Raw genomic sequence first — 24,714 nt, forward strand, 5'->3', positions numbered from 1 at the left:
TGAAGCCTTTGATGTTGGAGTCCAACAAACTGTCATTGGTTGAAATCTTTCAAAAACAAGAAAAAGAAGAATCAGCTTCTTCTACAAATATTTTTCCAAGACTGACGTGTTGCTGCTATAGATTTTTGTAGGTTATATTTGAGTCAAATAAACCTTTTGAGTGTTAAAGTTATTAGCACTCCTCAAGAGTTAGAAGAAATGCGGAATATACAGTAACTTGACCATTTAAATTTTATTGGATCCATCCATCTCTCTCTGCAGAGTGTTCGGTCAGTGCAATAGCAGATCTGGTTTTTCTGGTGGACGGTTCATGGAGCGTGGGCAGAGAAAACTTCAAGCACATCCGCAGTTTTATTAGCTCCTTGGCCGGAGCTTTTGACATTGGCACCGACAAGACGCGGGTGGCTGTGGTTCAGTACAGCACAGATACACGTACAGAGTTCCCCTTGACCCACTACACCAGAAGAGGAGACCTGCTCCAAGCCATCAACCTTCTGCCATACAAGGGAGGAAACACCATGACTGGTAAGGAGTTAGTCAAACAGATGGATATTGACAAACGTAAAACTTTGAATATGTGGAAAAGGCTCAATGTGTTGACATACAAAATAAAACAATGCGTTTTTGTCTGTAGGCGATGCCATAGATCACCTGCTGAAAAACATCTTCACGGAGGCAGGCGGCTCCAGAAAACATTTTCCAAAGGTAGCCATGATCATCACTGATGGAAAATCCCAGGATCCAGTGGAAGAGCATGCGAAAAGACTTAGGAACATCGGAGTGGAAATATTTGTCCTAGGTATGGTTTATTATTCAGTGTTTTCTTGAGCTGTGCTCTACCATGTGAAATTCTGTCTCTGCTTGGACGGCTCTGGATTTTCCACTGATTGTTCCTTGTGAGATTTTTGACCTGCTACTGTTTTTAGATCTCATGGTATTCACAAAAACAGTGACTGACATCTGTGGTACAGATGTTAAAGTAAAAAATGATAAAAACAAAATGAAGAAGAAAATGAGTTAATAGTACTTTTCACAACAGGTATCAAAGGAGCCGATGAGGATGAGCTAAAGGAAATAGCCTCCACACCTTATAACAAACACGTCTACAATGTCCCCAACTTTGACGTGATCCAGGAAGTTCAGAAAAGGATCATAAGAGAAGTGTGTTCTGGTGTCGATGAGCAGCTCAGCTCTCTGGTCAGCGGAGAAGAAAGTAGGTCACCTCATCTTGTATCATATACCACACGGCCTAATGCCCATATAGCAGTACAGGCTTCAGTTCTCTAAACCCACATCTCCTTTCCGCTTTCTTGTGACCTTTTCCCCCAGTGGTGGAGCCGGCGTCTAACCTCCATATACCACACGGCCTAATGCCCGTATAGCAGTCTCTTCAGTTCTCTAAACCAACATCTCCTTTCCACTTTCTTGTGACTTTTTTCCCCAGTGGTGGAGCCGGCGTCTAACCTGCAGGTCACAGAAATTGCCTCAAAGTCAATGAGAGTGACATGGGATCCTTCTGTGGGCGAGGTCACGGGGTACAAGCTCACCCTGATTCCCATGCTACCTGGAATGAAACGCCAAGAGCTGTACATAGGACCCACTCAGACATCCATCAACATCCGTGACCTTTCACCCGAGACGGAGTATGAAATCAATTTGTACGCACTCAAAGGTCTGACTCCCAGTGAACCCATCATAGCAATGGAGAAAACCCAGCCAGTCAAGGTGACAACAGGTATGATTAATTGGTTTTGCCAGAAGACTCATTATTCAGGTCAGGTACACTCGAGGTCCTTCATTCATCACCTCGCCCCTTTAACCCGTGGTTTGTTTTGTTTCCTAGAGTGCTCTCTGGGAGTGGACGTTCAGGCTGATGTGGTCCTACTTGTAGACGGCTCCTACAGCATTGGATTACAAAACTTTGCCAAAGTCCGTGCCTTCTTGGAGGTTCTGGTTAATTCTTTTGACATCGCCGCAGATAAGGTCCAAATCAGCTTGGTCCAGTACAGTCGTGACCCACACACTGAGTTTGCCCTCAACACCCACCATGATATCAATGCTGTTGTCAAAGCTGTGCGCAGCTTCCCCTACCGCGGCGGCTCCACCAACACTGGCAAAGCCATGACCTACGTTAGGGAGAAGATCTTTGTTGCTTCTCGTGGAGCCAGACAAAACGTCCCCCGTGTCATGGTCCTGATTACAGACGGAAAGTCATCTGACTCTTTTAAGGACGCAGCGACCAGACTGAGGAACGTCGATGTGGAGATCTTTGCTGTTGGTGTTAAAGATGCGGTGAGGTCTGAGTTGGAGGCCATTGCTAATCCTCCATCAGACACCCATGTGTACGAGGTGGAGGATTTCGATGCCTTCCAGAGGATTTCCAAGGAGCTGACTCAGTCCATCTGTTTGAGAATTGAACAGGAGTTACTTAACATCATAAAGAAAAGTAAGTTGGAAAATAGATTTATTACCTCTAGATATAACCACATAATGTTAAAAACACCTAATGGCGTCTTTTTGTAAGATTGCTTAAGGTATGTTACAATCCTCTGGGTGGTCCAACAAAGTGTTATGTTGGAGAAGTTATTTGACTATGTGTTGTTGGATCGGACCCAACAAAACAGCATATTATAATACTTCATAAACTGCTGTCACATCAAGCCAAAAGAAGTATTTAATCAACTCACTGAAAGTAAACGCACCACAAACCACACACGTGCTTGGTAAATAATGACGATCACACCATTTGTTAACATTTGCAGATGAAAAACAACAGTAAATATAAAGAGTTATCTTGACTTGATCTCTCTTCTCAGACGCCACGTAGACCAGATGATGTTGTTTAATGACCACAAGATGTGTAATTTTTGTACCTTTGCCACGTCCACAAATTTGCCACAAAAATCCACACAGCCACGAAAAAAGAGACGAACCAAAGCGTAAACATATAAGAAACCACTGTGTAACCAAAGTCCTCTCACTAAGACATTGCAAATTTTGCATTTCAGGTCTGCTTCCACCCAGTGACTTGACGTTTTCTGAAATTACCTCTAGAAGCTTCCGTGCTTCATGGGTCCCACCTACTACTGAGGTCCTGTCTTATCTGCTGCGTTTCCGTAAGGCTGAGGATGTCACGGGAGACTACATTTCCATGGCAGTACCTGGTGATACCACTACTGCTGTTCTGCCCCACCTTTACCCCCTCACAGCCTATGAGGTCAATGTCTTTTCTCAGTACGCCAGAGGAGACAGTTTTGCATTAACTGGAACAGAGACCACACTTGAAGGTACTGGAATGTTCCTTAGTTTTAACACAACAAGAAGATAAAATAAGATAATGTATAATGACTACAAGTTACATTTGTCCTGTTACAGAGCAAGGCAAGGTACGGAACCTGGAAGTATCCGAGGAGACAACTAACAGTTTCAGGGTATCTTGGGAACCTGCTCCAGGTTCAGTGGTCCGATATCACCTGACCTACTTTCCACAAAACGATGCTGGAAACATTTTGCAGACACAGACTGCTGGACCAGAGACTACCACGGTTCTCACACAGCTTTTGCCCATCACCACCTACCGAGTGTCTGTGTCTGCCGAATATTCCACTGGCCTAGGGGAACAGATGCAGACCACGGGTATCACCAAGGAATGTGAGTTAGTTCGGTCATCCTTTATTTGGAACTAATTTGTGAACACCAAATGTGAAACAGTCTTTTGGGTCTTCAATGACTGGGGTTCTTTCTTCTTTTTTTTTAATTTGACAGTACGCGGCTCTCCCCGAGATCTCCGCGTCTTTGACGAGACCGTATCGACGATGAAACTGGCATGGCAGGCTGCTCCAGGGAATGTCCTTCAATACCGCATTGCCTATAAACCTTCTGAGGGTGGTGAGAGGAAAGAGATATCTGTCAAAGGGGATACTACGCAGGCTTTGCTGAAGAACCTCCAACCAGCCACAGAATATGAGCTGTTTGTCAGTGCTCGCTATCCTTCTGGTGTAGGCGATCCTCTTCTGGGAACTGGGACAACCCTAGAAGGTAAGTGTGTCACAGTACTATTTGTATTTGTTGGGCTACAAGCCAAATGAGTGGATTCTTTTAAAATTAGGTTGATGTTCGTGTTGCATCTTTGTGGGAACAGGAAACTTCCATTCTGTCTCGGGGAAGTTAGTGGTTCTTCAGTACAACTTCCTGTTACACAGTGTAACCTCTCTCCCTCTTTGTAAAAGCTGTGGAATTTCCTATAGTTGAATACATTAGTTTTGTATATGGTCTGGAGTTGGAGGGGAGCAGACAGAAACCTGATGTCATTTTTGGCACAGATGTGAGGTTAAGCTGACGGCCACAAATAAAAGTGGAGAGGTGGAAGTGGGTGGGGGTGTGCTTGTAAATCTAGAAACCAGAAGGAATGGCTTGGAGCAGACTTCCATATGTCTGGCCTATACCTTTACATCAAGGTCTTTCTGGGACGTATGATTTGTAGGTTACGCTGCTTCTTGAGATGTGTGGGGTGTTTTACTGCGTAATGAACGTCATATATTGTGCTACTCTGCTTGTAAGTGATTGCCAAATGCGTTTCGACTACATGACCAGCAAATGTTATTTATACATGACTGCGCTGTGTACAATTCGTTATTGTGTGGTTATTGCTACGGTATGAGGTGGAATTGTTTTAGCAGTCTGTATCTGCGTCTGTGCTGATGGTAATGGGAATCTGGTGAAATGAGACTCCTTTATATTTACATATATATTGGTGTATATTTTAAGATAAAAATAGTCATACATAGGTTTAAGGTCATCTTCAAACACATGATGTCAACACATGATGGGCACATATAGGTGGCACCGTATCTAAACAACAGAACTGTCGGTGCATTTCCTGTTTTAGTGTGTAGACCATAAATAAGAAACAGACGCAGTTTAAAAAGGAAAGTCTCTCATTTTGATCTAGGCAGTTGGGAGACTGTCTAATGATTCAAATCAGTGACTAACAGACGTGGACGTTATTCCTGTCTGCTCTAGTTTTCACTTAATATGATTGCAATTTGCAATGCTACCATTATGGAGAAATGTGGCACTGGTACTATGTGCCACAAACCTTCTTTTTTTAAATAGAGCAACAAGAAGACTATTCATTGCAGACGGTGTTACTTACGATGTACTTTAAGCTCATTTCTGGGGCTTCACTTTGTGAAAGAATTGCTGTGTTATTTGTTTTTTTGTCAAAGTTGGGAGTATGTAGAGCAACCATACAGTCTCCGTGCAGTGTTGTGGCTCGTTACCTCACTGTGACTTGGTCTTTTATTTTCGTCCCGATGACCCTGATGAATGCCACAGTCATGAACATTTTTTCGCTGTGTCGTCCTCATGTTTTTTCTCCTACGGTTCCCACGTTGACCAAAGTGTTTGGCTTTGCTTACACAGTGAGTTTCCACTGGTCATTTCTGTGCTGTCATCAGCCGCACACCCCCGCTCCTTGACAAAGCACTTTGTTTAGTTAGCTCCATGAAGCTGCCATGACGTCAGCATACTTTAACATTGATTTCATTGTTTGGTGTGCCATTCATTTTGATGTTACCCATGGTGAAGACCATGTAGGCGAGAACCTGAATTGAGTGGCTCACACAAAGACATCCCTTGTGGCCCGCAGTGGACAGTGGCCAACACAGAAGCCTCGAGTGGGAGACTGAGTTAAAACATCCTGAAATGACTCCGGAGGAGACAGAGGAGGTGTCACAGGGAATGTTTAGATGAGCCTCTGAAATGTGGATATTATAAACAAACATGGACGAATTATTTACTTACGAAGAAGGAGGTTTTGTCCAACATGTGGAAGATGTTACCTTAGAGGACCTTCAAAGCTGTGTAAGCTGGTGTGTGTCTGGCCTCAGAGAGAACTGTCTGTTTGTCTTCCCCAAGGGTGGGACAAAGGACAGACGGAGGCTGAGAAAGGGTGGAAGTCAGCAGAGGAAAAAAAAGGGCTAAATTCAAAATATGAGGCTGAATAGATCTGGTTCGTTGGGAACACAAAAACCCCAAGCTCGTAAATTGAGAGGTCATATACATGACTCCCAAAGGGGCATTTATATTCATTTCCCTGATAAACAATTAGCTAAATAGCACTCCATGTAACTTCACATGTACCACCTAGATGTTTTTTTTTTTTTCTTGTCTGGAGATGAGCACAACACCAGGTGAATCAAAGGCATATTGATTCTAATATGGAATAAGGCACGAATCTTCCTTCAGTTTTGCTGCCAGATCTTTTTGGCTTCAGGGTTCATTTTTTTGCTAAAACATCAGAGATGAAAAGAAAATGTTGGCACAAAGACAATTAAGACATCTTAGTGGTTTATATAATGTTATTAGTGAACCTGAGACTACTGTCAGGTAAGACTGAATGAAATGAACCCGTGCTAAAATTGTTTGTATTTGAGGATTTTCAAAAATAACAAGATGCAGTTTAGTATTGGTTTACTGCCTTCAGTCTGCTGCTCATTTATTTACGAGTACACAATATTCAGGTGGTACTTGGTACTGGATGTTGGCCTTATTAGGCACTGGTTGGGGATATTACTTGTTGGTAAATATCTTCCTACATTTCACTGCCAGTTGGCATTGATGTCTTCTCATTCCATTCCATTTAAGTTTTTGAGGCTTTAGAGAAATCTCTGGTTGCCGACATGAATGTTGTGTTGGCACACGCCCCCCACCTAGTGATTTTAAAATGTGTCATTTGTGGGTTTTTCAGAGAGAGGGGCGAGGCTTCTGTGCAAATTACTGAGCTGGATGTGTCCAAGGTCTTAATTCGACAGTAGCCCTGGAATGCAGTTGGGTGTGGCTGGGGAAGGTGTTGGAACAGAGATGTAGATGAGATGTTATCAGGCTGATGTTTTACTGAATTTAATAAAAAAAAAAAACATTTTCACTGAGCAGCTGAGGCATTTTTGCCCCCAGTCTTGGAAACTCTGTTCAATTTGTATGTGCTGTGTTTGTATGTGTTCATCCTTTGTTGTCTGCAATTATAACATCTTTGTAAGAGTTGTAATTCTGCTGTAAAACCTGTAACTAGACAATGGTTAGCGACTGGTGGACTCATGGTTTTTGCCGTTAGAACTGTTGGATTCATTTGTGATCCTAAAATAAACTTTTCGTGTGACAGATACACTTCCAAATGATTTTCCAGTCGACCTGTGGTAGATATCAGTGGCATCACATTTCTGCAGCAGATCGTCATCTTGATTTCTAAGTTGGTGCGGTCTGACGGATGAGGTTTGACACAGACCACCCAGCCGCTCGTCTGTGCTTTGACGGTGATTATTTGGTCATTAGGTGCTGCTGGCACGTAGAGCCGCAGGGAAACGAAAGAGGATCAGGATCACTGTGTGTTTCTACGCAACTCGGATGTTGAGTTCATCTAATCACGAGCACCCCTCTTGGTCCAGCCATGTGTCGGTTTCCCATCAGGGAAAACTAGCGCAGCCTCCCGGCCTGTTTTTGTGCCTGGCTCCCTCACGTTGGCCTCTCAGAAAAAATGATTGAAGGAGAGAAAATGAAGAGTGGACCATCTGCAGTGGTAGCAAACTCACTTTGGCAGATCTGGTTTCCTCTGTTTGAATGGAAAATGAAAGCGCTGCCAGCAGAGGCACTGAGGATATTTGATTTGTGATGAGTTTTGCAGATTTTTCCAACAGTCCATGATCATGGAGGGAGAATATCAGGGTGTTCAGAACCTGAGGGGATAGAGCAGAGACATGAGTGATTGACGGGGGTTAGTTTCCTTTGTCCACTACATGTCTGCTGCACTTCCAGAATATCTGAACGAAATATTTTTACAACCTGGCTGAAGACATTTGAGGAAGAAGAAAATTGAGATTTTCCTACTGCTACTTTGTTATAAAAGACATTTGTATAAATAAAAACAGATTATTCCAGAATAAATGAGCACAATATGCTGTTCTGACCATGTTAATAATATTTTCCTTTCGATTCATCCCCAGAGCTCGGTTCACCCCGGGACTTAGTGACCAGCGATGTCACTGACACCAGTTTTGCCGTGTCCTGGACTGCGGCTCCCGGTAACGTCCGTCAATACCGCATCAAATGGAAATCTCTGTTTTCTGAGGAGGAGGGTGAAAAGACAATACCTGGAGGCCAGACCGCCACCGTTCTGGACGGCCTTACACCAGAGACACGCTATCAGGTGTCTGTGTTCGCTGGTTACGGTCGTGGAGAAGGCCAGCCACTGGCCGGAGAGGAAACGACAGACAGTAGGCATTTTTTCTCCACCTCTTTTTTTCCACCGTCTGTACTTAATTTTTATGAGTTTTTGGAGATCTCTGTTTGGGGTTGTCTGGAAAGTGTGAAGTTAGGTATTTGGACTTAAGCGGTGTGACAGTAAAAAGCCATAAAAGTGGAATCACCACAGAGGGAATGCTAATCACATTTTTTTCCCTTCCAGTCACGTTGAGCATTTAGAAATACAAGCACAGACTTCCTGTCAGTTAGAATTCCCATGTTATATTTAAGAGGCCGTCACCGAACAATCTAAGGCAGTAATGACGAATGGGAAATTCTCCACAAACTCAAATCTATCTTTCACCGGTCTGGTCGGTCAGTTAAGCTGCTGGCACTCACCAAGGTCGTGCATACAGTTTTTAAAACAGCATTTAAAGGTGATGTCACGTCCACACCTGCACATGCTTGACAGATAGTCTTTGGCTTATTGATTTCACTCATGTATAAACGAGTGAAGCCAGTGAGTGAAAGCCCTGTGAAAAAAGTATTCCACTGCTATAAAAACCTGTTCAGGGGAGAAAGATTTCCAGCCGTCATTAGTGTTTATGAACTTTGGCAGGAACAGTGGGATACACACTGTACATAGTTCCGGGGTGGTGGGGAGGTGTAGACATTAATGTTCAATGTGCTTTTTTTTTTAACACTCCCTGCTCACTGTCTCTAGCACTTTGGTGCGTTCTCCAGCTCAACACAAATCTCAGGTCTCTTCAGAGACGAGCCACACAAGGCCAACTTGGATTCACTGCCTTTTTCCATCAATAAAAATAATGGAACAGAGACAGAATTTTTCCTAAGCGCATTTCCACGCATCTGACAATTCACACTTGTCCTTTCTTCTCAAAAAACACTTTGGGACACATTATGGAAAAGTGAAAACTATGGGTTTTCTCAAACTCATGTGACATCTTACGTCTGGCCTCCGAACCTACCAGCGAAACACAATCAATCATGTACGTTTGGGCCTGTTCTGTGTATCCTGGTGGAAATCTGAAATATTTGGGTGGGATTGCGTTCATGCTCGTCTAGAAACAGAACAGATATTCAGATGAAAGGCTGCAAGCCAGCCGAGCGTATGACTGTTTAGTTTACTTACCGGCTGGAGTGCCATGCTGCTTACATTTCTAAATGCATATTGGCAACCTGGGTGGTTAAGCACATGTTCAATACCTGTTTGAGCGAACCCCAAAGTCGACAGTTTCCATAAAGTTTCCCCTGAAGCGTTCCATTCATCAACCCCTTATTTTTTTTTCTTAAATCTTATTTTTTCAGTCTCGGCCGCTGGCAGAGCGATTGCAGTCTCAGAAGAAACTGAGAAGAGCATGAGAGTAACCTGGTCAGCAGCACCTGGAAACGTGGTCAACTATCGTATCACGTACAAACCACAGGCCGGAGGTCGCCAGCTAGCGGCGAAGGCGGCCGGAGGCACCACTACCACCGTGCTGAGGCGCCTCACTCCCCTCACTACCTACGACATCAACGTCGTGCCCGTGTACCGTTCTGGAGAAGGCAGAGAAAGGCAAGGAGTAGGAACAACATGTACGTTGGTCTAATTCACTACTAGAAAACGTGAAATGAGGTTAATCCACATCTTCATCACGACTGCTACCATCCCACTTCATTAACCTGTGCTCGTCTTCCTCCAGTGTCACCTTACAAAGGTCCTAGAAACCTGCAAACCTCTGAGCCCACCAGGACTAGTTTCCGTGTAACCTGGGACCCCGCCCCTGGTGAGGTTAGGGGATACAAGGTCACCTTCCACCCTGCAGAGAATGACATTGACCTGGGAGAACTTTTGGTTGGTCCCTATGACAATACTGTGGTCTTAGAGGAGCTCAGGTGGGTTTTTATTTTTTTTCCCATTGTTTTCACCCAAATGATATTAAGAAAATACTCACCAACCAACGGCTGATTTGGTCCCCAGATCTGACACCAAATACTCAGTGAATGTGTTTGGCATGTTTGATGGAGGAGAGAGTGTGCCATTGGCTGGAGAGGAGAAAACCACACTTAAAGATGACCCTGACACTTCATATTTGCCGCCAACTGGTAAAGTTATAATTTTTTTTTGTGTAGTAAAATTTAACAAGTAATAATTAACCTCTAAGAGAACAACTTTACTGGTGTTTATAGCCATGATTCACCATAACCACTGGTCTTAGGGCAGCATCCTTGGTGATTATGATATTGTTAATCTGTGCCTAGAAAAACAAGAACGATTGCATAACCATGGCTCATTTAAGGAGGATATTAGTTATTTTCTCACTGAGTCATTGATGAAATGGTAGTTCCATCTGCCCCTGTGGCACGTATTTGTTATGTCACCTTGGACGTCCGCCGTTATTTCCAGTCTCGGACGAAACCAGAGCATTCACCTGTGAGCTGTTTGCAGTAATAAAATGTTTTACTATCTTGTGAATCAGAGCAAGATGGGCAGTGAGTGTGAGAGCAGGAAAGTTGTTGTGACTGCCAGGAGGATCTGCAGAGGTCGAGTTGACCGCTGAGATGCAGGACCAGTTCCAGCAGTAATGCTGAACCAAAACACATTTATTCAACTTGAGTTTTCATATTTTAGGGATGGCGGTTGATTCAATTTTAAGTCTGATTAATCGCAGAAAACCTGGGGATTCATCCCAATTAATCATGATTGTAATTTCACATTCCTAAATATTAACAGAAACTTATTTTCCAGCCATAAATTTCTGGAACAGAACGCCTAATATCAGCAGAGAGATCTAGCCAATCCAAAGTTGAAGCCTCCACAAATACGTGGTGCTCCCGCAGTGTGTTTAAGTAACAACAAGTTAGATATAGACTGTGTGCCATTTTGCCCATGCTTTAAAATGTGATAAAAAAATTTACGTGATTAATCTTCACAAATTAATTAATTCAAATACTTTGTTAATCTTTACAGCCCAAATATACTTGCATATGACTTGGTATAGTGTTATGTAAAAATGTGTATGTGTCACTTTGTCTCTCTCTCTCTCTCTCTCTCTCTCTCTCCTTTTATCTGAGGTACTTGAATAAGTCCTGCACTGGAGATCGGTCTTGTACTCTCTCTCTCTCTCTCTCTCTCTCTGTATCTGTAAATCAAATACATAACCTGTTCTCAGTTGCAGACAGTGGTAGTTAGTGCAACATCTGCCCATCTGCTGTTGCACATCTGCAGCCCTCACTTAGGTGCCGAGGATGAGATGCCTTCCTTGTCATCACACAGCTGTGTGGGAAAACGAGATTTGCGGAGACCTTTGATATGTCACGGGCCTCCTCAGACAGATTCTCCCGATTTGCCCTCTGGGATCCAACAAAAACAACAAGAGAGATATACTGCCTGAACAAGCCACAAGACATGAAGATAACAGTTGTAACACCTGACAAGAAGCCTGGACCACAATGCTTTACTGCTGAACTGTGAATGTTGTACTGGGTTGTGAAAAATGGTTTTGATGTTTTTTTTTCTCCTCTAAAAGGACCACAAACCTTTCTTTCCCTCTTTTCTTTTGCACCCCGTCTACCGTCACCTTTAATTCACAACACACTTTTTACTTTGCGTAAACGGAGGTTCGACTCCATTTCATTTACCACCTCACAACACACTTTTTACTTTGCGAAAACGGAGGTTCGACTCCATTTCATTTATCTTTATCGCCTTGTGACACCCGACCGTATGTCCTCTCAGATGTGACCTGTAGGACCACTTCACAGGCAGACATCGTTCTGCTGGTGGACGGTTCATGGAGTATCGGACGTCTGAACTTCAAGACCATTCGCGCCTTCATCGCCCGTATGGTGGGAGTCTTCGAAATTGGTCCAGAAAGGGTCCAGATTGGTTGGTTCTTGGTTTACTGTTTCTTTTTAACCAATAAAACGAAAGACAAAAAGCGTTTTCGAGGTTGTCTAACCAAGTCTGACTCCACAGGCCTTGCCCAGTACAGTGGGGATCCCAAGACTGAATGGCACTTGGATGCCCATAAAACCAGGGAATCGCTGCTGGATGCTGTGGCCAACCTGCCCTACAAAGGAGGAAACACTTTGACTGGTACTAAAATCTCTTTCAATCTGAATATGTTTGCAATTGATTTTCTACCTTTGCTCCACTCAGAACAAGTAGGATTCTACGAAAGGGAAAACGAGGAGTAATCTACGTTTCTGTCATCGCAGGCTTGGCTTTGAACTACATCCTTCAAAACAACTTTAAAGAGAACGTGGGGATGCGACCCAAAGCGCTGAAGATCGGTGTGTTGATCACTGACGGCAAATCCCAGGACGACGTCAACGTCAACTCTCAGAGTCTGCGCGACCAGGGCATCGAGTTGTACGCCGTCGGTACGGAACGCTGATTTACTCTCGCTCTGTTCAAACAACAATAAAAAAGTGTTAAATCTGCTGACGAGTGTCGACCCACACAGGTGTGAAGAACGCTGATGAGAACGAGCTGCGGTCCATCGCCTCAGACCCCGATGACATTCACATGTACAACGTGGCCGATTTCTCGTTCCTGTTCGACATCGTGGACAGACTCACCGACAACCTTTGCAACAGTGTCAAAGGAGCAGGTAATATACGTTTACGCAGCATCTGTGTACAACACATTCAATGTTGTGCCTAGTTTCTAGCCCCCGAGATATTTTGAGGAGTATAAATAAAAAACAGTTGAACATCTTAGACCCACAGAAAGTTCAACGTCCTGCCAAACATCCAAAAGAACTAGTTTCAGTCAGAACTTTTATTTTTTTCCTTCACAATGTATACCATTCCTTCTGCTTTATTGAATATAAAAATGTTCTTCTTCTTGATCATATTAGAAAAAGTTGCTATTTCGGAAATCTTGGAATGGACATTAATTGGACGTTAATTACCCCTGTGGAAACAGAATTCTCTTTTATAAACATTTTTCCACGATTGAATCTTTTCCATTGTGGTCTTCACCTTTTATAAACATTTTTCCACGATTGGATGATTGAATCTTTTCCATTGTGGTCTTCAGTTTTCTACACTTCTTTCAACAGGAGGCGCACCTGATGCCCCCACCAACCTGGTTACATCTGATGTGACCCACCACTCATTCAGAGCCACCTGGACTGCTCCCGAAGGCCCTGTGGAGCAATACCGCGTGGAGTACATGACGGTGTCTGGCCAACCACAACAGGTAGAAGAAATGTCGTAACTGAAGGACGTGAAAAACAGTCGACTTAAACTTGAAAAATCCTGTCAGAAGTATTTTTATCGCTGGGTATTTTGTCGGTAATTTGTTAAATCTGATCGCAATTTTCAATTAAAAGTCATTAGTATAATTATATCAGCTCCAGCTGGTTATTAAATGGTGCAGAGAGAAGGCGAGGTTTTGTATGTGTTTAATGAGCTGAAGTGATTTTCTGAACTTAAAGTCTCTGCCAAATTTAATTATCGTGTGTCAAAAGAAATGATATAAAATTGGACAAATCCTCAAATGAATCCCAACCTTTGTTTTGTCCTCAGGTGCTTGTTGATGGTTCTCAGACCACAGTTGTCCTGCAGAAGCTCAACCCACTGACCCAGTACATGGTCAATGTCTACGCTGTGACGGGAGGAGAGAGCAGTGAGCCTCTCAGGGGAACTGAGACCACACGTACGTCCTTTCACTCTGAGGTTTGGGGTTAAGACAAGATTTTTGTCCATTAGAGGACCAGTGCTTTACCCACGTCTACTAAACAGTAGTCACCTACCGTGCAGTATGTAGCCCATTGACCCCTTTTTTAGATCATGACCCACCATTTGGGAAACACTCAAAGAGCCTTAGCTGCGGTCCTAACTCTTGAGTCTGAAACCACCATGAATCACTGAATCTCTCTGTCTGCAGTTACACAACACAGCACATGCCCTCAGTGACTGCAATCACTGTTGTTTTGTTTTTTCTTAATAATTTTTAATTCACTTTATACTACCTCACTATTCTCTCTGTCATCGTCGTGTTTTTACAGTCCCAGGTGTCGGAGGCGTATTCTCTGTGTCATGTTTTTACAGTCCCAGGTGTCGGAGGCAGTAAATCCTAATTAGATTTTGAGGCACTTCACGAAATTACACATCAGGTTTTAGTCTAATTTAATTTACCCTGGGCACTTCACGAAATTACACTGAGGTTTTAGTCTAATTTAATTTACCCTGGTCTCTTTTGCATGTTGTTACTGGTGGGCCACACAGTGGGACAGTGGTTTAAGGCTCAGCGTGCACAGGTATTCTCCTGCCCATGGGGGGATGGGGTTTATTGTTCAGCCTAAATCAGGTGTGGGCAAACTTTTTCACTCGCGGGCTAAAATAGGTTCTAGAATTTTACAGGACTTTTTATTTGGATAAGTTTTGCAGGCCAGAATAAAAAGCCAAGCGGGCCACATCCGGCCCCCGGGCCGTAGTTTTCCCCATGCTTGGCCTAAATTATAGCAGAGATACGAACGTGTGTGTGAAGGGTTGACCAACTCTTAATATCCAGACCAGAGGTGAACAAGCTGACCAAGGAGGTTAAAGATTTGACTGGCAGATAAGTTCAGTATTTGTTGGTCGTAGAATCCTGGACCAAATAATAATAATCTATAAAGAAAATTTGGCACATTTCATGTCTGCCGCCTGTATTGACAGTCTGTGCAATACGTTGTACCGGTGTTTCGCCGACCGGATAGAAAGCCCAGCGGGCCATATCTGGCCCTCGGACCATAGTTTACCCAGGTCTTCTCTAGAGGAAATCAAGCTAAAAAGAACCGGCCAATCAACCAGAATGTCTGTGACATGAACACTTGATACAGATCACAGTAAAACAAAGTTAGTGTGCTAGTCTTTTGAGCTGGGACTTGAAGGTAGGCAGGGATGTTATGGTACGAAGATGAATTTGCTAATTTAATCCTAATTTAACTTCCTGGTTCTCCAGTGCCCCTGAGCGCCGTGAGGAGGATGGATATCTACGACGAGCAGGTCACTACCATGCGTGTTCGATGGGAGGAGGCGCAAGGAGCCACCGGCTACATGCTGCTCTACAGCGCCATCAACGCCACCGAGCCCTCCGTCGAGCAGGAGGTAAGAGACTTCACCGAACGCAACGTGCACGCGGTGCGAGTGCGTGAAGGTACGACGTCTCACACGCATGTTTGTTTACGGCTGGAGAAAACAAGCGCACGCTTCCAAAGGAACTCGGGTAAACACTACAAAGTGACCAGAGAAAACCTGCAGTCAGCAGTTTCTGACACAACACAGATGTCACACACTGAAGTGAAATATTACAAAGCTGCCAGTGTTTGTTTCAGCCGTTCTGCAGACAGGGCAGAAAAGCAAAATACAGTGGAACATTGTTGCCTCCACAAAGACAGAGTTATCCATGATCTCACTCTGCCAAAGGGACATCCATATGCGTCATAGCCAGTGACTCAAACTCAGGTTCCGCAGATGTGTCGCAACAACACATCTGTCTCCACCTTCTTATCCAAATGTTTCTACGACTGTCGGAGAGCAGGTCCGGTTGTCCACTTGACCTCTGACCTGGTGTTGTTGTTTGTTTTTTTTTTTGTTTGGTCTCCTGTAGCTCAGAGTGAGAGGAGACACGACTGATGTCCAGCTGGTGAAGCTGCTCCCCAACACGGAGTACTCTCTGTCCCTGTTCGCCCTACATGGAGAATCAGCCAGTGAACCACTCACCAAGAGGGGAGTCACCCGTATGTACTCACCACCACCACCACCACTACTACTACTACTACTACTGTTACTACTACTACCACCACAACTTTAAGTGGTTACTTCAACCACAATTATGTACTATACTAGCACTACTACTGCTACCTCTTTACTACTTCAATAATTTAACTACTGCAACCAACTACTGCCAAATGTTGACCACTCATAACAGTAAATACTATGATACTGCAATACTATTTTTAGCAATACTTCCTATTGTTTATAATGGGTAATGGAAATAATGGATTTCTAAAGTACTGCTGCGACCACAACCATTCTGCTACAGCTATTACTACATCACTACTACTGGTAGTTTATACTGCTACTACATTAACTAGTACTGCAGAAGCAACAACTAATACTACAGTTGTTGCCATCAAGACATGATTTTACTTCCAATTAACTAACCATCCATCCATCCATCCATTTTCATCCACTTATCCGTTACCTTCTACAGCTATTACTACAACACTACTACTGCTACTACATTAACTAGTACTGCAGAAGCAACAACTAATACTACAACGTTGTTGCCATCAAGACAGGATTTTAGTTCCAATTAACTAACCATGACCCTCTATTTTTAAGAATTAACTAACCATGACCCTCTATATTTTTTTTATCGCAGTGCCTATGCCACCACTAGGTGAACTGAAGGTCCGCGATGTTACCCACAGCACCATGTGGCTTTACTGGGACGCCGCTCCAGGTCCCGTTCGCCAGTACATTGTGACCTACAAGTCCGAGGATGGAGATGTGAAACAGGTGCGTGTAGTTTCAGTACTACGAAGAACTTTCCAAACATTTCAATACTAAAACTGTTGTTAATGAAAGTAGGAGAAAAAAAAACACAGCTCTGTCCAGATGATAAATCCTGCAACTGGTTGAACGGTCACTCTTCGGTCCAGTGGAAATATTAAGATTCTGTCATAATGTAGTTTTCTCAGGGTTGGTTATGGTGATACTACTAAGTCGTACCGCAGCAGAAAACGGTTTTTTATTTTTCTAAAACAGATGGCAGTAATAGTCAGTGCGTGTTAAGTGGTAGGAGTAGCAGAACGTTATAAAACTTTTTACTGAAGCTTAAATACAAAACACTCAGACAAACAACAGCTGTTAACAGGTAATGAGAACGACTCCCATAAGTGACATTTGCTGAGGTTTAGATGATAAAATTTAATGAAATGAAATAAATACACTGCGGTATTTCCTGTGAGCATTTCTGGTCTTCACTCTTCACTTTAACCTCGTCTTATTTGTTCCCAGTTTAGCATAAATGAAGCCCAGATTTATACCTCCTAGTCATGTTTCTAACAAGCCGGATATTATCAGTGTCTCTAATTTTCCAGGAAACACATGCCAGGAATCAAAACATATGGAGTTAATTCAGTTATCACACACATATTAAAGCCCTGTCCACTCGTATCACTGCTTTAACAAATGCTCTAACTGTGTTCCAGCTGGAAGTCAGAGGCGACGTGACCACCACGCAGCTGCAGAACCTAATTTCACAGACGGAGTACGCTCTGTCCGTCACTCCGGTCTATGACGAGGGACGCGGACAAACCATGCTGGCAGATGCTGTTACCGGTGAGAGGAAATTCCCAGGGTGGACTGGGATTAAGTTATCATCCTGACAACATCCAATGACTCGGCCTTCTCCCCTCTCTGTAGATGTGGTTCCTGCACCAAAGAACTTGCGGTTCTCTGAAATTACCCAGACGAGCTTCAGGGCAACCTGGGACCACGGAGCCCCTGATGTTGCGCTGTACCGCATTGGATGGAGCAAGAGGGGAGAGAATTCTTTCCAATATGTAAGAGAAAACCAGCTGCTATTAGATTTTTGCACTTCCAATAAATCATACAGGTATTTCCTGATGAATCCCACAGAAGACTTTAAGGCAATTCATTGGAAGAGGCCTCCAGAACGTCTGATCAAAACAAGACGTCCGCACCGAGCCAATGATAATCGCTCTAATATGGATTTTGACTTGAATGGATGAAAAAAAAGAAAAAAAGAAGCAGCTCATCATCCATGCTCTGTTTGCCTTTCTCTCATTAGGCCATTCTTAACAACGACGAGACCACAAACGTCCTGGTGGACCTGGAGCCGGACACGCCTTACGACGTGACCGTCACCGCCATTTATCCAGATGAATCAGAGAGCGAGGATCTGATGGGCAACGAGAGAACACGTAAGATCACTCACTGATCTGGGATGACACCCACAACATTGTTACGTTAGCTCAGTCTTGACAGAATTTTTTTGACCTTTTGAAAATATACCCTCATGAAGCTGTGAAAAATATGGCAATTTTTACGTATTTCTGCCTCTGTAGTGCCCAGGCAACCTGATAGCAGACGTAAGTATACAAGCGGTAAAGCGTTGAAAGCATGTCCATCATCCATGTGTCATCCATTCATTTGGTCATCAGTACTACTGTCCGACGGACAACCATCCCCACGTCATTTAGCGCAGCCTTTAACCCATCGACCGCTCCCAACACCCGGGACACATTGTAGTCGTACTGCAGTATGTGTCTGTGACATCATTCCATCCATGGCTGTGTGTTTTTATGCTCCTCTTGAATCGACATCAACCTGTGGATTCCAACAGTGCATGACCTACAAAACAGAGGTTGAAGTTTCTGTTTTTGTAGCCCATCCCATCACTCATCATCCATCATTCATCCATCCATCTGCTCATCTCATTCATCCATGCACTTATCAGTCCATCCATCCATTCATCCATCCATGGCTGGATGCTCCTGCTTCAGAAAAGACAACATCCCAGCTGTGGTTTGTCTTTTCGCTTTTAAAGCGACAGTCCTTGATTTATTTGACCGTTAAAATAGACCTGAAGATGTAAAATGACCAGAGGTGGGTAGAGTCGCCAAAAATTGTACTCAAGTAAAAGTACTGTTACTTCAGAATAATTTTACTCAAGTAGAAGTAAAAAGTAGTCATCCAAATAATTACTTGAGTAAGAGTAAAAAAGTAGTGAAAAAAAACTACTCAAGTACTGAATAACTTGAGTAACATCTGATTTATTTTGTAATGAGCATTTAATCAGCTGAGAAAAATTACAAAGAGGAGAGTTTATCTTATCCTTAAATACCTTAAAATGATCTTTAGGTTCAAGTACTTCAATCAATTAATCAGTAATGAGTACATAAAAAGTGAGTACTGTTTCCTCTTCATAGAGCTACTCAAGTAAAAGTAAAAAGTACAGTGATTTAAAACTACTCCTAGAAGTATTTTGTTTTGAAAAACTTACTCAAGTAAATGTAATAGAGTAAATGAAACTCATTACTACCCACCATCGAAAATGAATGAAGAACAATTGCAGACAAGTTGACGCAGGTCGACCAGAATATCAAGGACAATGTCTTTAAAAGACATTTTGCAAGTAAATCCGTGAGGAGAGTGTGTTTTTTTTTCCACCAAACACAGCAGATAAACATGTCAGCATGTTACATGTTTTGGTAATAGTGTGGTATGTGTTTGCGTGCATATCCCAGTGCCCAATGCTGCTCCTACTGACTTGGTTGTGTTCAACGAGACCACCACCACGCTGAACGCCAGGTGGAATCCAGCTTCAGGCCGTGTCCAGAACTACAGGATCACTTATGTGCCCACATCTGGAGGCAGGAGCCAGACAGTAAGTCACACAACTCACTGAGAGACAGACGGTCGGTGGTAAAAACTAAAGAACAGAGAGGGGCGAAATGTACTGAAGCTACGAAGACAGAAGTTTCCACTGCTGAGTTTCAGTCATTTTTGAAATTCTTCTTTGCCTCGTACGTGACTGGACTTCAGTCTAGCATACCTTGGCCAGACAAATCGTTGTTATTTAGTCAGAAGTTCGTTCTTTCGCGCAGATTTGCCTTCAAAAGACAAACACATGCCCTGTACGTAGCTAAACATCTGTCAGGCGTATTTATTTTAGCCTAAATCAAACCTCTTTAACTCTTCTCTGGAAATAGTGGCAATGATGTGGTCGAAACTCTTCCCTCCGCTTTCTAAATATTTCCCCCACTCTGCAGAATTTCTGGTCAGGCATTTTTTTGGCAGCCCTTTCTCAAAAAGTTAAAGTCCTTTTGGATGACAGTTGAATTTTTGGTTTTAATTTACTGTCAGACATTTCTCATTTCCTCCAAAATCGCGGCTCAAAAAGCTACAGACTGACGTCCGCAGCCGTGACCTGCATTCTGAAATCTGAACCGGTCTGCGCTGCGGCCAACTCTGGCAGACAGTGTTTCTCTCCTGTGTGTGTGACTTAGGAAGAGATGATTCCACAGATAAAACTTTAAATGCCTGATCATTTAGAAGCTTTATGTTTAGACAGTGAACATTTATCAGAACTGAGTTTCACATAAACTTTTATTGCTAGTCTTAAAATAATATTCCAAGCAAATAAATTTTAGAATTGTTAGCGTCACTGAGCAAATCTCCACTCTCATATACAGTATGTTATATTACCAACTCTGTAAGTAGAAATAATCTTATTGCTCTGCTGATCTGACCATCACTGACGACTGTGATGACGACATACAAAGCAACTGTAGCTGTTGCTAAAATGCCATTACATTATATTAGAGCTACTGTGTTTGAAATGAGTCTATTATGTAAAATGCATGCAGGTATTAAAGTAGTTATAATAATGGGAGAAAGAAAATATCGATACCGTATCAATCTCCTCAGTCATTGATCAGTTATTGATTTTTTCTCACCAATTCCCAGTCCAATATTCCTGGTGTTGGTTCAGTTTCTTTTTCTTTTCTTTCTTCTCTAGTGATTCCAAATGTAGATCCCTCTGTTCCAGAGTTAGGAACTGATGTTCAGATGGAACAGAGTCTGAGTCTAGGATCACACTTGGACTAATATATTGTCGTGCTTATAGTATCGCAATACGTATCCTATCACCAGATTCCTGCCAATACACACCCCTAAAGGGAGACTACTGCAATACCTGAGTATTTAAAAGATACTAGGACACATCATGTACTCTTTTGCTGCAGTTGGCGTCCACGATGTTATGCAGTAGTCTGCGTACATCCACCATGTTGACAGAGGTTTTACCCAGAGTAAACATCTGTGCGATGCTGAGTCAATTCGTCACTGAACTGATTTATAACTAGACTTTAAACTGAGAAATCAGCAATCTCAAGTATTAAAAAAGACTCGACTACAGTAGTAGTACGTGACAGACGTACCACGTACAGATTGTTGGAATAAGCAACTTTATTGCTACTTCACAATAAATCCTACCGTCTGTTTCTTCAGGCACATGTTTTTATTCGTGTCTCCAGTCTTCGGTTCTGTAAATTATTCACCTCAGCCTCGCTGCTGCTGCTGCGTTTTTTTAAACACGGGATGGAAAGATTTCTCCATCAGATGTTGATAAGTTGTAGCTGTGTTGATTGCACAGATGATATCACAGTGAAGCGTTGATGGAAAGCTGGAAGATGAAAAGCCACTTCAGGCCAATCTTTCATGGTTGACATTCAACATTTCAACCAGAGCTGTGAGCCCAGAGTGTTTGGATCAACACTTTTTCTTTCAGAAAATGTTTGTTCTGTTTGTCAATCTTGGTTGTTTTTTTGGTTTTTTATCTGTATAGAGAACGGGTCGATGAGACAGCTGTCAGGACAAACCTTTGCACAAATCCTCAGACAAACCCCAGGCTTAGGATTTTATCTGTGCTCCTGATCATTTTAGCCAGAAGCGATGTTGTAAATTCATCATCAGTCGTGACTCCTAATGAAAAGACATCCGCCTGTTTCAGCTATCAGCCTACAGGTTTACCTTGGCCTCGGGGCTGTGTAAAAAGCCCTGTCCAGAAACATTCAAAAACATTCCTGACGGCCCAGTAGATTTCAGGTAGAACTTTTTCCATCAAGTCAATACCATCAATCACAGGAACATGTGGAGAATGGTTCAGTTTTTTTTTTTTCATTATTTTGTGAAAAGCACAGGGAATCTTCGCTGTACTGTACTTTTGCTAGGCCCCTTAACTATCAACTATAACGGAGGAGGCGTCAAACTCAATCACCCAACGATCCGGAAATTAAAACACAGTCTACGTAGAGATCAACAGTTATTCCAGAGAATGCTCTGACCAGGAATATTGAATTTGAACAAACTGCAACAATTTTCTCCTCAATAAAACAAATTAAAAAAGGCCGTACATGTGTTATACACAGAAGGTGACCACTGCGTTTAAACAATCCAGTTAACGTTAGTACGGACTACGGAGTTTTATTTAAAATGACCAAATGCATGTTAAGCTTTGGTGGGCCAGATTCGGCCCGCAGGCCTTGCGTTTAGCATATGTGGTTTAGGCTCATGGTTAAACCTTTCTTGTGTTTGTTATTCTCAATAAAATGTGATCTGTGACGAGACAAGGTTTTCTTTCTTGTGTTTCTTATTCTCAATAAAATGTGATCTGTGACTAGACTCAGGTTGGAGGCAAAAAGACCACGGTGTTGCTTCCAAAGCTGACCCCTGACACTGAGTACTCCATCTCTGTGGTGGCCGTCTACGCCCGGGGAGTCAGCGGCGAGCTGAACGGCCTCGGAAAAACCAGTGAGTCGTCGTTGACTTAAGGTTCTCCCAAGCTCATGTCAAGGGTCCTCTGATAATGTTTCTGTAACCGTCTTCTATTTAAGAACCCCTGGGCGGCGTCAGGAACCTGAGGGTGACCAACCCCACCACCAGTACCCTTGATGTCCACTGGGAGCCCGCCGAGGGAAACGTTCGCCAGTATAGGATCTCCTATGTTCCTGCACGTGGAGGAAAGGAGGAGATGGTAGGACTGAGAACGGCGGGTCATTACCCATAGCGGTTCTGACGCGGGCTGACTCTATTGTTCTTCCTCTGGTGTTTCTCCGTCCAGGTGCAGGTATCAGGCAACACCCACAACACGGTGCTGCGGAACCTTGACTCCGACACCGTCTACATAGTCACTGTGGCTCCTGTGTACACGGCCGGCGAGGGACAACGTCTATCTGAGAATGGCAAAACATGTAAGCCCTGCATGTCATGTCATCCACTCCCTGCTGTAGGTACTGGCCAAGCATCCTGGAAAGATTAGATCCAGTGATGACAGATTCTCAGGGCTCAGAATAGACCACGTAGACTTGGCCGTGGGTTTTTTTTTCCCACATTCAAAATCTATTCATGTCTGTCCAGGATGAACTTACCGGCCTCTGCCTCTGCCTCACTGTTGCTGTGTCAGAAACCTTCAATGAGGTTATGAGTCACGTCTGATTTATTTCACAATATCATCTCGAGCGGGCGAGCCAAGCCAAACTCATCAGATGCCCCCACCGCCGACTGTAACCCATACCTCGTACAGTATTAGGCTCCGTCAGCTAACGTTGAACTCCCATGAAAAGAAGTCATTTTTCCGCTTTTTCCCACAATGCCAAACTGCCAACCTCCGTTGGGAATGAGTCAGCATTTCGCGGGTTGATTGCATAGGAAGGAATTCTCCGGGGTTGGCGGCGATATAATAGTGTCTCCTCTGCTTTTACCGTAATGTTGTCCATTTATAGGTTGGAATGGAGTGTAGTGGTCAGGATAATGGAGGAGCTGGTGAGTGGGGGAGGGGACATGTTGAGTAATTGGCTTCCCTTTGGGGAAAAAGAAGCAAAGGTTGGTGAGTTGGGGGGGGGGTTACAAATGAATGGAGAGCATTATACGTTTTATGGCTCTCAGCTGAACTGGCGAAGGTCACGCTCCACGTCTGCTACCGTTACCTTTATTTTTCCTTCTGTGGAGATCGTCCCTCATGTTTATTGGCCTGGCTTCAGAGGTTTGACCAACTCACAGGATGGACAGTGAATGTGATCGCTCTGATATGTATTTCCTAACTCTGTTATACACTGGCGACTTCAGCCCAGAGCCTTTTAGTTTTTCTTATCATACATCAGCGAAACCAAAGACGCGAGGAGCGTGAGTCACTACGTGACAGGCCGACGGTTGCTGTTAAATGTGCCTCTGGTTTTAAAGCAGCTTCCTGGGCAACAGACTTCGCTCTGTGAAACCTTTAAAGTATGGAAGCTGGCTTGTGTTTTGCCCACTGTGTTTTTCCGCTGCATTTATGAGTTTATAACAGGGAATGGCACAAAGCCTCTAAACATGTTCTTCAGAGTCTCCGGAGACCAGTCTACACGTGAACCTCGTATACTCTTTTCATGAACCTTGAGGGCACCAAGAGGAAGTGTCACGTTGTTAGCTATATTGTTAAATAACGCTCTAAACTGGTCTGTCGGGAGAATCGTTCTTAGTTTATTGGACCAGTCACATGTTTTACAGTAGGTGGTTGACGCAGGACGAGGACAACAAGAAAACAAGAACTTAAACATGAATAAAGAAGTTCTACATGATGAACCTGTCTCGTCTTTATCCGTCCACCATTTCCTCTAAATGTCTCTTCTGTTTTTTCTTTTTTTTTTGCCTGGTAGTGGAGCGCAGTCCTGTGAGGAACATCCAAGTTTTCAACCCCACTACCAACACCCTCAATGTTCGCTGGGAGGCTGCAACTGGACCAGTCCAGCAATACAAGGTCATCTACTCACCCGTGACTGGAGTCAGACCCCCGGAGTCGGTGAGTTTCCTCACAATGTCTGAGCGAAATACACGTAGGACAGTGGGGTCTCAGAGTCATAGCGGGAGGGGGCGGGGGGGGGGGGGGGGCGGCCCGGAGGACCAAAC

At 43.5% G+C, this 24,714-nt stretch overlaps 1 protein-coding gene across 3 annotated transcripts in view; it reads left to right on the top strand.

The window, feature by feature from the left end:
* Positions 1 to 24,714, top strand: part of col12a1a (collagen, type XII, alpha 1a) — a 47,503-nt gene that overhangs the window by 7,627 nt on the left and 15,162 nt on the right. The window contains exons 6-35 of one of the 3 annotated variants that reach the window (XM_025057873.1): positions 262 to 525; positions 635 to 799; positions 1,040 to 1,213; positions 1,445 to 1,735; positions 1,844 to 2,446; positions 3,009 to 3,287; positions 3,376 to 3,651; positions 3,766 to 4,038; positions 8,001 to 8,270; positions 9,568 to 9,834; positions 9,942 to 10,134; positions 10,220 to 10,344; positions 11,978 to 12,127; positions 12,218 to 12,337; positions 12,460 to 12,624; positions 12,708 to 12,854; positions 13,308 to 13,447; positions 13,777 to 13,906; positions 15,197 to 15,342; positions 15,845 to 15,974; positions 16,622 to 16,758; positions 17,454 to 17,583; positions 17,668 to 17,807; positions 18,056 to 18,188; positions 18,333 to 18,356; positions 19,515 to 19,654; positions 22,452 to 22,581; positions 22,665 to 22,804; positions 22,892 to 23,021; positions 24,465 to 24,607. In XM_025057873.1, coding sequence (XP_024913641.1) covers positions 262 to 525; positions 635 to 799; positions 1,040 to 1,213; positions 1,445 to 1,735; positions 1,844 to 2,446; positions 3,009 to 3,287; positions 3,376 to 3,651; positions 3,766 to 4,038; positions 8,001 to 8,270; positions 9,568 to 9,834; positions 9,942 to 10,134; positions 10,220 to 10,344; positions 11,978 to 12,127; positions 12,218 to 12,337; positions 12,460 to 12,624; positions 12,708 to 12,854; positions 13,308 to 13,447; positions 13,777 to 13,906; positions 15,197 to 15,342; positions 15,845 to 15,974; positions 16,622 to 16,758; positions 17,454 to 17,583; positions 17,668 to 17,807; positions 18,056 to 18,188; positions 18,333 to 18,356; positions 19,515 to 19,654; positions 22,452 to 22,581; positions 22,665 to 22,804; positions 22,892 to 23,021; positions 24,465 to 24,607 — 5,555 coding nt within the window. The remainder of the gene's footprint in view (positions 1 to 261; positions 526 to 634; positions 800 to 1,039; positions 1,214 to 1,444; positions 1,736 to 1,843; positions 2,447 to 3,008; positions 3,288 to 3,375; positions 3,652 to 3,765; positions 4,039 to 8,000; positions 8,271 to 9,567; positions 9,835 to 9,941; positions 10,135 to 10,219; positions 10,345 to 11,977; positions 12,128 to 12,217; positions 12,338 to 12,459; positions 12,625 to 12,707; positions 12,855 to 13,307; positions 13,448 to 13,776; positions 13,907 to 15,196; positions 15,343 to 15,844; positions 15,975 to 16,621; positions 16,759 to 17,453; positions 17,584 to 17,667; positions 17,808 to 18,055; positions 18,189 to 18,332; positions 18,357 to 19,514; positions 19,655 to 22,451; positions 22,582 to 22,664; positions 22,805 to 22,891; positions 23,022 to 24,464; positions 24,608 to 24,714) is intronic. The other 2 variants (XM_025057875.1, XM_025057877.1) reach the window with 2 other exon arrangements.

Source organism: Cynoglossus semilaevis, chromosome 1 (genome assembly GCF_000523025.1).
Source record: "Cynoglossus semilaevis isolate Cse_v1.0 chromosome 1, Cse_v1.0, whole genome shotgun sequence".
NCBI lineage: Eukaryota > Metazoa > Chordata > Actinopteri > Pleuronectiformes > Cynoglossidae > Cynoglossus > Cynoglossus semilaevis.